We start from the raw sequence: 15,468 nt of genomic DNA, 5'->3' as shown, positions 1-15,468 counted from the left end.
TGTTTTGTCCTTAAGTTCCCAGAGACGTTGCTCGTATTTTTCCATTCGTTTCTCTGTCTGTTCTTTCGTGTGTAGGCTTTCAGGTGCCGTGTTCTACAGTTCCTAAGTGTTTTCTTCTGCCTCTTGAGATCTGCTGTTGTATGTTTCCATTGTTTCTTTCATCTCTTGTGTTGTGCCTTTCGTTTCCATAGATTCTGCCAGTTGGTTTTTTGAACTTTCAATTTCTGCCTTACGTACACCCATTGTTTTCATTATATGGTCCATCTCTTTCACTGTATCTTCCCTAAACTTTTTGAATTGAGTTATTATTAGTTGTTTCAATTCCTTTATCTGAGTTGAAGTGTAAGTTTGTTCATTTGACTGGACCATAACTTCGTTTTTCTTAGTGTAGGTTGTAGTTTTCTGTTGTCTAGACATGGTTTCCTTGGTTACCCCAATCAGGTTTTCCCAGACCAGAAAGGGCTCAGGTCCAAGAAGGAAGAAATATTCAGTATCCGGTTTCCCTGAAGGTGTGTCTTGGAAAATTGGTACACCCTGTGATGTCTCAGTTCACTGTGCTTTTCTGCCCAGCAGGTGGTGCCTGTCAGCCTGTAACTCCAGACTTATGTAAGGAGGTGTGGCCCATGGCTGTTTTCCCCCAGGCTCTGGGGTCTTTTCTGAATGGAAGGCGGGTAATAGAGCTGGGCCCCACCCCTTTCCTCTTAGGGAAGATAACCCCCTAGGGAGAGGTCATTAGCTTTTGAATAGACTCTGCCTGTGCTATCTCCAGCCTTTTCTGGGTCATAGTGCTGGGAACTGAAAATAGCTGAGGCTTTCTCCACTGAGCCAAAACAGGGACAGAAAGCCCCCTTCAGGGCCAATCCATGGCCACCCTCTGGCTCTCCAAGGTCAGTCATCACCCAAAGCCTCTGTCTGTTTGTTGGGGATTCATAGCTTATAGCGAGCAGTCTATGCTTGTTAACTAAAACCCCAGTTGGAGCTCAGCTGAGCTATATTTGCTTACTGGGAGAGAGCTTCTCTTTAGCACCATGAGGCTTTGCAGCTCAGGCTGTGGGGGGAGGGGGCTCCTGGCTTGAATCTGCAGTTTTTACTTACGGATTTTATGCTGCAATCTTGGGCATTCTTCCCAATTCAGGTTGGTGTATGATGAGTGGACGGTCACATTTTTCCCCTCACAGTTATTCCAGATTATTTGCTAGTTGTTCCTGGTTGTTTATTAATTGTTCCAGGGGAACTAACTAGCTTCCACTCCTCTCTTTGCCACCATCTTAGATCCTCCTCTTTTCAACTTTTGTTCATCTGGGAAAGTCTTAATCTCTTCCTCAATTTTGAAGAACAATTTTGCTGAATATTCAATTCTTTATTGATAACTTTTTTCCTTCAACTCTTTTTTATATGTCATTACATTGCACTCTCACCTCCATGGTTTCTGATGAGAAATCGGCCCTTAAATTTCTTGAGGCTCCTTTGTACATGAGAAGTCATGTTGCTTCTCTCTGGCTGCTTTCGGGATTCTCTCTCTTTGGCATTTCATACTTTGATTATAAAGCGTCTCAGTGTGGCTTTCTTTGAGTTTATTTTGTTTGGATTTTGTTGCGCTTCTTGGATGTGTATATGCATGTCTTTCAATAAATTTGGCAAATTTTCAGTCATGATTTCTTCAAATGTTCTTTCTGCACATTTTGCTCTTTCTTCTCCCTCTGCAACTCTCATAATGCACATATTGGTATGCTTGATGAGTTCCCACGGTTCTCTCAAACTCTGTTCACTTGTCTTCATTCTTTTTCCTTCGTGTTCCTCAGACTGTATAATTTCAATTGGCTTATCTACAGGTTCAATGAGTCTACCTTCTTCCAGTTCCAATCTTCCATTGAGCCCCTCTAGTGAATTTCTTATTTCAGTAACTGTACTTTCAGGTCTAGTATTTCTGTTTGGTTCCTTTTTATAATTTCTGTATCTAATTGAACTTCTCATTTGTTTCTGTGTCTTTTTTTCTGATTCTCTTTAGTTCTTTGTCCATTTTTCCCTGTGGCTCTTTGAGAGTATTTAAGACAGCTGTTTATAAAAGTCTTGTCTTGTGTGCCTGGTGTGTGGTCTTCTTCATTAATGGTTCTGTTGCTTTATTTTTGTCAAACGCTGAGTGGTTCTGAGCTGAGCTGCCACGTGTCAAAGGTAGTTGATCAAAACAGCGATCAAGCCAAAGTGATAATAACAGTAAAGCTTTTAATCACTTATTGCTGTGGTAAAAGCAATAAATTAACCCAGAGAAAGAATGCCAGCTCTCCCCTATTCTCTTTTCCTCATGGACCAGCATCACCAGGTGAGCATCACAGAGATCAGAACTGATGTGTGGGTCTATCTCATTTCCAAAGGAGCCCCAAACAAAAGGCTTCTGCAGCTTTATGGTCCTGAGGGCTAGGAGTGGGCAAGTACTGAGTGAGAGTAGAGAAAATGTCTTTAAGGTCTCCTCCTCCCCCTATAAAGGAGGTCTTAGCTGAGGTGCCTGAAGATGGCAGAAATGGGTAAGAGCATGACTGGCTAGGGGTGCCTGAGTCCCTGGCTGCAACTTCCCTCAGAGACTGTCATCCACTGGCTGGGCACCAATTCTGTGTTGGGAGGCCACCTTCCCCCACAGTGCCTGCCAGTCTGAACTTTTGTAATTGCTTATGTTGTGCCTGAAAAATCACACAGGATTTTGGCCAGGAGTTAGACTCCTGAATGTTGTTTCTTTGCATGAGCCATCTTTTCCTGTTTCTTAGTATGCCTTGTGAGTTGTTTTAAAATCTGAATGTTTGAATATTTTATTGTTAATTCTGGGAACTGATTCTCCCCCTTCCCCAGAGTTTGCTGCCCACCCCTCCCCCCACTTCATATTATTGATGGCTATAGTTGTTGTTTATTTAGTGATTTTTCCAAACTATGCAAAGACTGTCCCTTGACATAAGTAGCTACTGAAATCTCTGAATGCCATGAAGCAGTTGATGGAGGGAGGATACTACTGTCTGTCTCAACCAGTAATTCTTTGTCCCAGGCAGCTGTGGTTTGATTGTTTTCTTGTGGTGTATAAGTGACCCTGCCAGCCAAAAACGAGCTTCCTGGATTAGTCCACCTGGCAAATTAGTCTGCCTGGCAAATACATTGGCAAATACACCCCAATGTATGCAAAAGATTTTCTCTGCTGCGTCTGAAGCTGCAGACCAGGGACCCATGCTGAGAGTATGGGCTGGCATGGCACCAGGCCAGGGAGGGGTGGGACAAGGGCCGGCAAAGGCACCACGAGGTTTTTCTGCCATTTTTAAGTTTACTTTTTCCTGATTCATCAGTTACCTGCTTAATTACAAGCCTTTAACTGTTTTTTTTTTCAGAGCTCTGCGAAAGTTGGTTCTGCCAATTTCTGTTGATTTTTCAATGTTGCTGTGGGTGGATGGAACCCTGGAGCTTCTCAAACCACCATCTTGCTTTTGTCTCTCCCTGTTTAATCTATTTTCATTTGTTTAAGGCAGGGGAGTGTATCTAGTCCCTTTTATTCCATCTTGGTCAGAATTGGAATCTCTAGGATTTTCCTTAGCCATTAAGTTCTGTGCTTATTTCTTAGAACTCTGAAGACAGAAAGCAAGTCCTTGACTATTGTTAGTTTTGCCTCTGGTTACATGTTTTATAATAGATAAGCCCAGGCATTATTTGTACTTTACAGGTGTAGCGGAAAGTTCCTGGAAGTAAGAATCAAATAGGCTGGTGTTCAAATCTCAGACATGCCACTTACTCTTTAACCTTTTTTTAGCCCCAGCTTTGTCATCTGTAGCATTGGAATAATGGTTATCTTTTGTGGTTACTGTAGGGATAGATAGACATGAGTGTAAAGAGCCTGGCATATAATATTGTTGGTACCCAACAAATGGTTGCTATTATAGTTATTTTACTTGCCCTCATCTTACAAAGGGAAATGTAAAGTGGTTTGGTCATCCTGGTAGAAGGATCTGCTCTTAATTGAAGATAATGAAATGTTTGCATTCTTTCTTCTCTGGCAAAGTTTTTTTAAAAAAGAAGATGACCTAACTTTGTTGTGATATGACCGCATATGTTACATAAGTAACTTATTTGATATATTCATAGCTAATCAAAACATAAATAAAGGCAACAAATAAGCAAAATTTGACTTACAGCCCAAGTGGTTTCCTAGTCCACTACAAATTAGAAGTACAAAGATCAATGCTAGAAGCAGACCCACTGATAAGAGCAAGAAGTAATAGTTTTTTTTTCAGAGGCAGAAAGGCTAAAAAAATCTAATATAAATACTGGACGAAAACACAGTAGTAAGGGACAAAGCATATCTCATAACCACGGAGACCATTACTCTACAGTCCTCAGCTACCTGAGTCATCAGGCAAAGGGTGAGACTGGATTCAGTGTTCCTTTAGGAAATGGTGACACTTAAAGAAGTAAACATTGGATGAATAGAAAGTTTACAAAATCTGATATCTAATTTTTGATGAGGCCATGTAAATAATTTTGTACTATACATATTGTGATTCTGTTTAAGAAGCAAGCAAGCTGATTATTTGAAATCATGCTGTAATTGTCTCAATTTAAAAATTTATTGTAACATTACCTTAAATCCTTTTGAATAATGCATTTGTCTTTTCAATGTATTCTATATAAGAATAACCATTTTATTTTTTTCACTTCTCATTCCGTATTCTAGATCCTTTCATTATCGGTTTGCTTAACAGTTTTGCCCATCTGTTTACAGATATTTATTTCAGCAATGTTTGGATTCCTACTGTGTGGCAAGTCAGAAAGAAGGTAACACTGGGATATGGAATTAGACCTTAGCCCCCAATATAATGTTGCCTGCTATGACCCCATCACCATAAGGAAGTGGTGGCATCACATATACAAAACGGCTATTCGACGTAGTTCTTTGTCCTAAGGAATTTATAATTTTGCTGAAGGTCCAATATTGCATAAATTCTTTCCTCGTCGAATGAGATCACAAACTTAGGTGAGCCACAGTTACTTGGCCCACTGTAGAAAAGCTTTCACCTAGATTTTGGTTTGGTAGAGGATAGATTTTTTTTTTTTAAATGGCCAAATGAAGATTGTTTCTTCAATCTTTTGTTTTCTAACCTTTTATTAAAGGCATTGTCCATTATATTGTTCCGTGTACTTATTATAAAACTCAATAAAAGAAAAAAAATATGAAACATTTCTCTTTTGAAGATTTGGTATAATTTTGATAGATAGTAAGAATTATACAATTCATTATATAAATCATGAGTGCTGATAATCACTAGGATTTTTAGCATTCATGATCCACATATATGTTTCTTTCTTCATGGTTTGGTTTTCTCTTCTTTTACAGCCTTATTTATGAATGCATTTACTCTAAGCTGACTTACATCTCTTTTTGGAAGAATAGAAGATAGAAAACTAAAATTAAAACGATAGAACAATTTAAGAGTATTTGGGAAAATACTCACTTGCCTGTAATCAGGTGCCTGCATTCATGGTGTGGTGTGCCTTTGAGTACATTATGTAATAACACCTCCAGGCTTTTGAAGTGTAATGTACCAGTGTTGTTCTGTTTTAACTTATTTTAAAATAATTTCAAACTTATGGGACAGTTGCAGAAATAATACAAAACCCATACAGAAAATGCCAACATATGCCCTACCCGAATAACCAGATCCACCAACTTTGAACATTTGCCGCATTTGCTGCATCATTCTATCTGTCCATCAATCCATCCATGCATCCTCTTATCGTTCTCCCAGTGTTTCTCTTAAAGAACTCTCAGGGATCTTTCCCACCCCTTGCTACTCCCCAAATTATACTTCACATCAACATCACGTTATGTTGATGAAAACGTCTTTACTACTGGTTGACTAGAAAATCTTTGTATATTTTTCCTGAAATATCATTTTAGGTGTTTGAACAGCTATTTTCTGTAATCATAATATCAATTCAGTTTGTATAGCACTTATTTTTTTCGTAATTGCTTCAAGTGTTTCACATGAAGCTCTGAAGACCAGTATTCATTCCTTCTGCAATAGGGAGTTTGGAAAAAGGAAGATCAAGCTACAGAGTTGTTCAGGAAGAGGTAGACATTTTAAAAGAAACAAAAGATTTGATTATTGACTGAGATTTAAGCATGAAGTGGAATCCAAAAAAATATTTATTAGAAATGCAACTTTAAACCTGGGAAAATGAAGATAAATTTGTATTGTATCAGTTTTCTGGTATGTAGTTGAATCTGTTGATGTAGGAAAAAGTAATGTTTCACATGTGGTTATCAGAGCATATAAATTAATGCCAATAGGTGGATTTTACATTGTTTTGTTTTGTTGTTTAGTTTTAATTATTGATTACTTAATTACTTTCTAAATATTGACAGTGTGAAATAAGTTTTTAGTTCTGACTCTTTTTGGCATACTAATTTGCTTTTGGTGTACTGATTTATTTTAATTATATGAAGGCTAATTATATAGAAAAAATTCATTGACAATAATGCTATCATTAAATACACAGACTTTATACAATTAAAGTCTGCCCCATAAAGAGCTATTTCTCTTTTATTTTTAGAATATTGAGGTCATTATGTTTCCTGAGATCTGTTGTCTAGAACTCATCAGATTAAGTTTTAGCAAATCATGATAATTTAAAATAATCCATAAACATATTAATGTCAGAGGTAAGCAGTCATTTTTGCTAGACTGCCTTGGCTTAACATATCAAACTAGATGGTTCCCAGACTTAAAGTATTTAGCCTCTTACCAGTATAGGTTTTTAAGCTGTGTATTTCTGAAATAGTACATGTATGATTGTCTAATTTAGGAACAAAATAAAATTTTTCATGTTTCGTGACTCCATGTGGGAGTCAGGATTTGGGGAGCCCAATCTTGGGGTTAGGAAAGGAAGTTGCCAGCCTTCACAGAAAGTTGAATGCCATCTGGTCATTCACTGATTTTATATATATACATATTTCACATGTACTATGTGCTGGGTGCTATTAATACCTGCAGGGAATATAAATGTAGATAAGAACAGGTGCTGCTAAGGAGCATGTGTTGTTACAGGGGAGAGTAAGTCATATATAAATAATTGCAATATAGTGTGTTATAAAGAAGCTTGTGGCAAGATATGGCAGTTGACACAAAGGCCAGGCCAGAGTAATCAACAAGCCTTGGTCCAGTGTCTCCTCTGGGGCTTCCATGATGCTGCTTTCGTCTTTCCTGTCACTCGCCTGAGTTAGGCAAGGGAAGAGTGTTAGGAGACGAAAATCAGTTTTAATCAAGCTAGAGAAATGGGATCAAGGGGTTCCCAGGCAAAAGTTCTCTCTGAGCCTGTTAGCTCTTGTGTGAGTTCTAAAGTCTTGAGGACTGAATTGAAGCCAAAGTTCTCTAAGCTCCTTGAGGGTTAATGCAGGAGAGGGTCACCTCTTTCCTTGTAAACCATGTTAGCAATGATGTTCATTCTTATTAATTATACTTGTCCCTTTCCAGTACTGCATTTTAAACTTCATATGCTTAGGGACTTTATCTGTGTTGTGTGTGTGTGCGCGCATTTGCCAAAGACTTGAAGAATTGTTTTGTGTTGGGTGCAGGGCACTTACGTTATGGATTTATAGATGGCTTAGAGGAAAGGCCCTTGCTTAGGTGCCAACATTTTAGTTCTAAAGTATGGTGCTAAGATGGATAATGTGAAGAAGATAAGGATTATAAAGGAAATTGATCTCTTTCTTTCCTTTTTCTTTTTTGTGCTGAGAGACTGTAGAGGCAGAAAGCAGATGGTTAGAAGGCAGAAATCATTGGGGTGGCAGCTACTATTAGAGCATGCAGGACAATGCATTAGGTTGATTGCAGTTGTACATCATGAAATATTAATATTAGAGATGCTTTGAACAGGGGAGTGTCTCAAAGGATCAGGTGTGGCTTGGCGTTGATGGCTTGGTTTAAATTAAGTCAAAGATTTTGGTAATGTGTAGAATCCTTTCTATCTATTTAGGCTATACAATTTTAGTAGGAATTAAGCTCATTTTTCACATGGTTCACCCCTAGTTAAGTCTCAGTATTTCATTAGAACATCCTTAGTATCTTATTTATCTCATAAATAGGAGTTGATATATGCCATATCTATGCAGAAATACAGGTCATTTTTAGTGTCAAGGTTATATTGCTATATTATTTGTGTAATTATAAGCTGCTGTTGTATTCTGTTTTTTACTCATTCAAACGTTTAAAAAAAAAAAACAATTGTCTGTTAGAGTGGATGTGATTAATATTAGCTCATTAATGATCACTCTTAGTCTCTGGCTTTTCAGATTGATTTAATGATGTGCAGGTTTGAAGTGAAAATGTTAGCTTCTTATTCTCCAAAGTGTATGAGCTCATTTAATTGACCTTTTTGTAAACTAGATGCTTTCTGAAGCAGCACCTGGAAAATTGAGAATTGTCCATGGAGATGTGTTGACATACAAGATAGAAAAGGCTTTTCCAGAAAGTCTTAAAAGACAGTGGGAGGATGGTAAGAGCCTTTTTGTTTTTTTTTATTTCCTTTATAATTTTTTTGAGTAAATTTTATATTAAAAACTAACTGAACAGAATTGAATAGGAAATGTGCCATTGCAATTTCTTTCTGCCTTCCTTCAAAAATATTAAATCTAGTTAATTTTCCTTAACGTTAATTTATTTTTCTCCGCTTTCCAAAAGTTTTGGGTTCTGTGCAAATTAACTCATTTCTTGGTACCATGTAAGTGATGGGATAAACTGTGAAGTGTTAATATTCCAAGTGGTGATAAAAGTGTTTGAGTAAGTCATGCCACCCCCAAGCATTAGTTTTCATTTTTTGTTGTCTTCACACTCATTGCCCAATCAAGGTTCTCTTCATTCCCGGATAGTGTTTATTGAGTACATGCTATGTGCCAGCTCTTTGGAATACATAGAAAAATAAAGTCTGTTTCTTGACTATAAAATGCTCGCAACAAATGGAGAAGTGACTTTGATGCATGTTCATGTCCCACCATGTCCCTCACCTCTCCACTTCTAACTTGCCATTTCTCTCTCCCCAAAACCACATTCTGGTGTCTGAGCTGGAGTCAGCAGTGACCTTCTAATTTTGTGTTTCAAACTTTCCCTGACTCAAGTTCTCCACCATCTATTTGACCCTGTTATCTTCTTGAAGACCTCTCTGCTCTTGTCTTTCCTAATACCAGGACCTCCTATATTCCTATTGCATTGTGAACTTTTTCTAACTCTTCTTTGCTGGGGTTATTTTTCCACTCATCTCTTACATGTTTCTGAGAATTTCCTTTTTCGTCACCCTATCTTCTCATGTTGCAGATTGGCCTCTAATTGCTCCATTGTTTTGGCTGCATTTGCTGCCTATATCATGCTGACATTCCATCTTTACGTCAAGCCTGTATCCCCTTCCTGAGCATGTGGCACTCTTGACCACTTTATCTGGGTTCCCCGCCGAGCACACACACACACACACTTTAACCTCTTCATCCAAAGCAAATTATTTTTTACCTCAAGCCAACTCTTTTGCATATATTCCTATGCCAGAAATCTGAGGACTTTCACTGACAGGCTGAACACTAGTTAGGTTGTATTTCGGTTTGCTAAAGCTGCCAAAATGCAATATACCAGAAATGGACTGGCTTTTAAAATGGGAATTTAATAGCTTACAAGTTATAATTCTTAGGCCATGAAAATGTCCAAATTAAGGTATCAGTAGGAGAATACCTTCCCTGAAGAAAAGCTGCTTGCATCTGAGACACCTCTGTCACATGGGAAGGCACATGGCTGGCATCTGCTGGCCCTTTCCTGGGTTTCATTGCTTTCAGATTCTGGTTTCAGTGGCTCTTTCACCTACTGTGAGTCCTTGCTTGCTTCTCTGGGATTTTCTCTCTAAGCTCTCTCTGGCCTTTTTCTGTCTTATATCCTCTCATAAAGGACTCCGGTAAAAGGACTAAGACCAACTTTGAATGGGCTGGGTCACATCTCAGTTGAAGTAACCGAACAAAAAGTTCCCATCCATAACAGGTCTGCACCCATAGGAATGGATTAAAATAACATGGCCTTTAAACCTGCTTATAATTGTGCCTAAGAGTCTCCCCGAGTGCCTCTTTGTTGCTCAGATGTGGCCCTCTCTCCCTAGCTAAGCCAACTTGACAGATGATATCATTGACCTCCCCCCTACGTGGGACCTGGCTCCCAGGGGTGTAAATCTCCCTGGTAACGCAGGATATGACTCCTGAGGTTGAGTCTGGACCCAGCATTGTGGGATTGAAAACATCTGCTTGATCAAAAGCGGGATGCGAAATGAAATGTATCTTCAGTGGCTGAGAGATTTCAAATGGAGTCAAGAGGTCACTCTGGTGGACATTCTTATGCACTATATAGATAACGCTTTTTAGGTTTTAATGTATTGGAATAGCTAGAAGTAAATACCTGAAATTAACAAACTCCAACCCAGTAGCCTTGACTCTTGAAGACGATTGTATAACAGTGTAGCTTACAAGGGGTGACGGTGTGATTGTGGAAACCTTGTGGATCGCACTCCCTTTATCCAGTGTATGGATGGATGAGTAGAAAATGGGGACAAAAACTAAATGAAAAATAGGGTGGGATGGGGGGGATGATTTGGGTGTTCTTTTTTTTACCTTTTTTTTTTTTTTTTTACTCTTATTCTGATTCTTTTTGGTGTAAGGAAAATATTTAAAAATAGATTGGGGTGATGAATGCTTAACTATATGATGGTACTGTGAACAGCTGATTGTACACCATGGATGATTGTATGGTATGTGAATGTATCTCAATAAAACTGAATTTAATTAAAAAAAAGAGAGAACATGGTCTTTTCTGGGGTACATAACAGCTTCAAACCAGCACAGGTAGAATTTTTTTCCTTGTTAATTTAAAGCTGATTGTGAGAAAATGTTTCTTTGGAAGAATAAATGGACTGAAAAATACTCTACCATATCTTTTCATGTATTTTTGATGCTATGAATATCCAGCTTGATTTTAGTCTTAACTAGAATTGTATTCAGATTATATTGAAGAAATCACCCCAATTTGTTTCTTCCTCCTGCCAAACAGATCCTCCAGATGTGCATATTATTGGAAATCTTCCGTTTAGTGTATCAACTCCACTGATTTTCAAGTGGCTTGAAAATGTTTCTTGTAGAAATGGACCTTTTGCTTATGGCAGAACCCAGATGACTTTGACTTTTCAAAAGGAAGTGGCAGAGGTGAGTTCTAACTTTTTCTGGCTATTTTGTCACATTATCAAATTCCAAAACAAAATAATACTGCATTTCTGTCACAGACCATATTCTTGCCAATACTTGCTATTGACAGACTTGTTCATTCCTATGAATCTAGGGATAACGGTATGTCATGATGGTTTTATTTTACCTTTGGCTTATTTTTAATGAAATTGAGCATGTTTGTTAGCCTTTTGTGTTTGTTAGCCTTATATGTTTGTTAGCCTTATAGATGATTGCGTTTTGTCCATTTTTCTGTTGAGTTGCTTTTCTCATTGATTTGGAGTTCTTACATCTTCTTCATACTGTTCCTTTATTAGTTAAATGTGTTAAAAGTTTCTTTTTCCACTCTGTCGTTATTTTAGTCTTTTTACAGTGTCTTTAAGAAGAGTAGACATTCTTAGTTTTAAATTTATGGTTAGTGCTTTTTGTGTCTTGTTGAAGAAATGCCTTTATATCTTGAGATCATAAAGATATTTTTGTATGTTCTCTTCTAGAAGCTTTATTGTTTTACCTTTTACACTCACATCTGTACTCCACTTGGGACTGATTTTTTTCCATGGTTGAGGTAGAAGCCAATTTTATTTTTTTTAACATATGACACCCGATAAATGAAAAGACCATCCTTCAGTGATCACTATCAATACCTCTCTCAAGTATATGTACACATTGATCTGATTAGAGACACCAAAGAGAAAGATGACATGAAATCCAGGAAGCAGAGTGCCCATTTTAGGAGAGAATCTAAGGGAATCCTCAGGAAAAGCATTCATTTCAGACTGGAACAGGTTGGAGAGGTGAATATGATAAAATACCTAACATGTTTGCGTATAGTGAAAGAATATTTACACAAGTTGGGGAGAGTTTCAGATTGAATACTTACTAAAATAAATTAATAATAATAAATAATAAATAGAAAAATACATCAGGAGGTGAAGCAAATAAGAGGTATTATTGGAAAGGGAAGTAAAAAAATGTTATTTGAAGGTATATAAGTGTTTATTTTGAAAATCTGCCAAAAAAAAGAGGGAACTGTATAAAAATAATTGTAAAATATTGCTGGGAGTCTCGAGAGATTACTGAGCTAAATCAAGATAAATATTTATATCCGTGGAAGGAAAAATGATCTTTGTAAAGATGTTGAGTTTTTTCTAAATAATTTTATATATCTAATACAGCTCTAATTATAATCCTCAAAGAATTGATCTTGATGTAGTGAAGTTCCAAGGATCATCTTGAGGAATGGACTTGCAAGAATGGATAAGAGATTTTGAAAGAGATTAATGAGAGAAGACTTGCCTTATCAAATGTTAACATGTACACGTACAGGGTGACATCATCAAGATGGCAGTGTAAAACATCCCCAGGAACATTTCCCTTAGAGATGACTAAAAGAGCACTTCCCATTCTCTTGGAACTCTTGAGGACAATGGAGACTGAAGAAAGACTCCACAAAAGCTTAATGGAAGAAAGAAGAAACAAAAACACCAAAAGAGAAGGTAGGAGATCTGTGACTCAGACCTGCCAGTCCAGACCCCTCCCGCACACTTGGTCTCGCACAGTTTGAATCACTCAGCAGCAGCATTCCAGCCCGGGCACCTCCCAATGCAGACACTGGCTACAGAACCATTGACAGTAGCAACTTAGAGCTGCACATTCAGGTATGTGGACCTAAGACCACACAGGTCCAAGGCAGGGCCCTAGCTATTGGCAAGCACATGCAAAGCAGCCCCCGGGAAAGAATAGATAAGAGCAACCTTCTGTGGAACTATTGGCAAGTGGTGCACACTCCCAACCTGGTCTCTAACTGCTGGTGCACCTAAATGAAAAACAGGTGATTTGAACACTGACCCCATCTGGTACCCTGGGGCAGGATACCCTAACATGGAAGTTACCAGAGGCAGAGAAGCTACACAGGAGAAAGGGGAAAACTGAACAGCTATAAGACAGAGTGAACAGAGAACTGAAAGTGGTAGTGAAAAGGCAGACCTGAGTATGGGAAAGCAGTTGAGCAAATCATAGCTTCAGGGTAGGAAAATTGGAATAAAGACAAACAGAACAGTCCAGAATTTCCAGGGGAGGAAACGAGGAAAGGAAATCTTCTAGAAGTGAAATAGTCACCCATAATAAGGTCATCTTAAAAGTTGCAGTTGTATGCCCAGGACAAGGGACAGGTGCAGACGACTTGAGAAAATCTGAACTGTTAAACATGGGCTGCTTTAAAGGTTTGGTATAACCCAGACCAAGCATCAAAGAAGACCTGTTAACACACAACCGATCTACAATAAAGCCTTAGGCAAGTGGGAGAAACTGACTTCCAGAATTGGCACATCAAGATAATGAAATGCCCAGACATCAGCAAAAAATCACAAGCCAATACCAAAGAAACAGGAAGAGATGGCTCATTCAAGGGAACAAATTACACTTCAGAAGAAATACAGATGTTGGAACAGCTGATCAAAGACATTGAACAAGTCTCCTAAATCAATTCAGGGAGCTAAAGGAAATATGGATAGAAATAAACTAAGTATGGATATAAAGCTGAAGGACAAAGAAGACAATGTGTGAACAACAACAACAAAATCAAAAAGTAAAAAGGAAAATAACAACTTATGAAAGTGAAAAACACAATAATACAGATTAAAAATAACCTAGAGGTGGTCAACAGCAAATTTGAACAGGCAGAAGAAAGAATCAGTAAGCTAGAAGACAGGACAATTGAAATGATACAGTCAGAGGAACAGATAGAGAACAAAATTTCAAAAGGTAAGCAGAGCCTTAGCGACCTGTGAGACAACATGAACTGTACCAACATACGCATTACAGGGATCCCAGAAGGAGAAGAGAAGGGAAAGGGACAGAAAGAATGTTTCAGGAAATAATAGTCAAAAATTCCCTCTTATGAAAGACATATATATACATGTCCAGGAAGTGCAGTGTGTTACAAACAGGATAAACCCTAATGGAGCCACTGTAAGACACCAACTAATCATAATATTAAACACCAGAGATAGAGAGAGAATTCTGAAAGTAGCAAGAGAAAAGTGATTTGTCACATACAAGGAATCCTCAATAAGACTAACTCCTGATTTCTCATCAGAAACCATGGAGGTAGGAAGGCATATTTAAGATGCTGAAAGAGATTTAAGGTGCCAAAAATTCTTTTATCTGGCAAAACTGTCCTTCAAAAGTAAGGGAGGATTTGAGTTATTCATGTATAAACAAAACTGAAAGAGTTCATCGCCAAAAGACCCACCTTACAAGACATGATAACAGTGATTCTTTAGGTTGAAAGGAAAGGACAGGAGATAGTGTCTTGAAGCAGTAAGAAGAAGTGAAGATCCCTAGTAAAGGTAATTACATAAATAAATGCAAAACTGAATATGACTGGGTCAGTATATAACTTATTTTCCATATCCTACATAATTTCAAATACAATTGAATAAGAAATAATCCTATTTCCTTGTATTAGACACACAAAATAAGAGAAAATGTGACAGAAACAGCCCAAAGAGGGGAAATGGATGGATATAACAGCAGAGACTGTCTGTGCTGCTGAAGTTAAGTTGCTGTCTTTCCAAACTATTAAGTTATATATTTAGTACAAACTCTAGGGTAACCACAAAAAAATTTAACGTATATACAGAAATAGAAATAAGAAAAAGTTCAGTTACCTCACAGAAGATCAGCTATACATGAAAGAAGGCCAAAAGAAAATAGAGACCAAAACTATTGAAGACATCTTTTGTAATTACAAAATGGCTAAAATAAGTCCTGCCTTATCAGTAATATCACTGAATGTAAATGGATTAAACTCGCCAATCAGAAAACACTGATTGGCAGAATGGATTAAAAAAACATGATCCAATTATATGTTGTTTACAAGACCTACCTTAGACCCAAAGACATAAATAAATTGAACATGAAAAGATGGAAAAAAATATTCCATGCAAATAGCAACAAAAGAGAGCTGGGGTACCTATACTAATATCAGACAAAATAGACTTTAAGTCAAAAACTGTTACAAGAAACAAGAAGAAAACTATATGTAAGTAATAGCATTTATCCACTAAGAAGAAGTAACAATCATAAACATTTATGTACCTAACCACAGTGCTGCAAAATGCACGAGGCAAACATAGACAAAACTGAAGGAAGAAATAGACACCTCTACAACAGTAGTTGGAGACTTCAGTACACCA

The 15,468-nt window shown here is 37.7% G+C and overlaps 1 protein-coding gene across 4 annotated transcripts in view; it reads left to right on the top strand.

The window, feature by feature from the left end:
- The window catches only part of TFB1M (transcription factor B1, mitochondrial), a 115,555-nt gene that overhangs the window by 19,944 nt on the left and 80,143 nt on the right, over window positions 1–15,468 (top strand). For all 4 annotated transcript variants that reach the window (XR_005214396.1, XM_037820224.1, XM_037820246.1 and 1 more), the window contains exons 3-4: window positions 8,415–8,523; window positions 11,100–11,251. Coding sequence is in view for 3 of the 4 variants with exons in the window: in XM_037820224.1 (XP_037676152.1) it covers window positions 8,415–8,523; window positions 11,100–11,251 (261 nt within the window). In the remaining variant the exon portion in view is untranslated. The remainder of the gene's footprint in view (window positions 1–8,414; window positions 8,524–11,099; window positions 11,252–15,468) is intronic.

The sequence above is a fragment of the Choloepus didactylus genome, chromosome 2 (genome assembly GCF_015220235.1).
Source record: "Choloepus didactylus isolate mChoDid1 chromosome 2, mChoDid1.pri, whole genome shotgun sequence".
NCBI lineage: Eukaryota > Metazoa > Chordata > Mammalia > Pilosa > Megalonychidae > Choloepus > Choloepus didactylus.
Note: the sequence above shows the minus strand (reverse complement) of the source record. Positions and strands in the feature narration are given on the sequence as shown.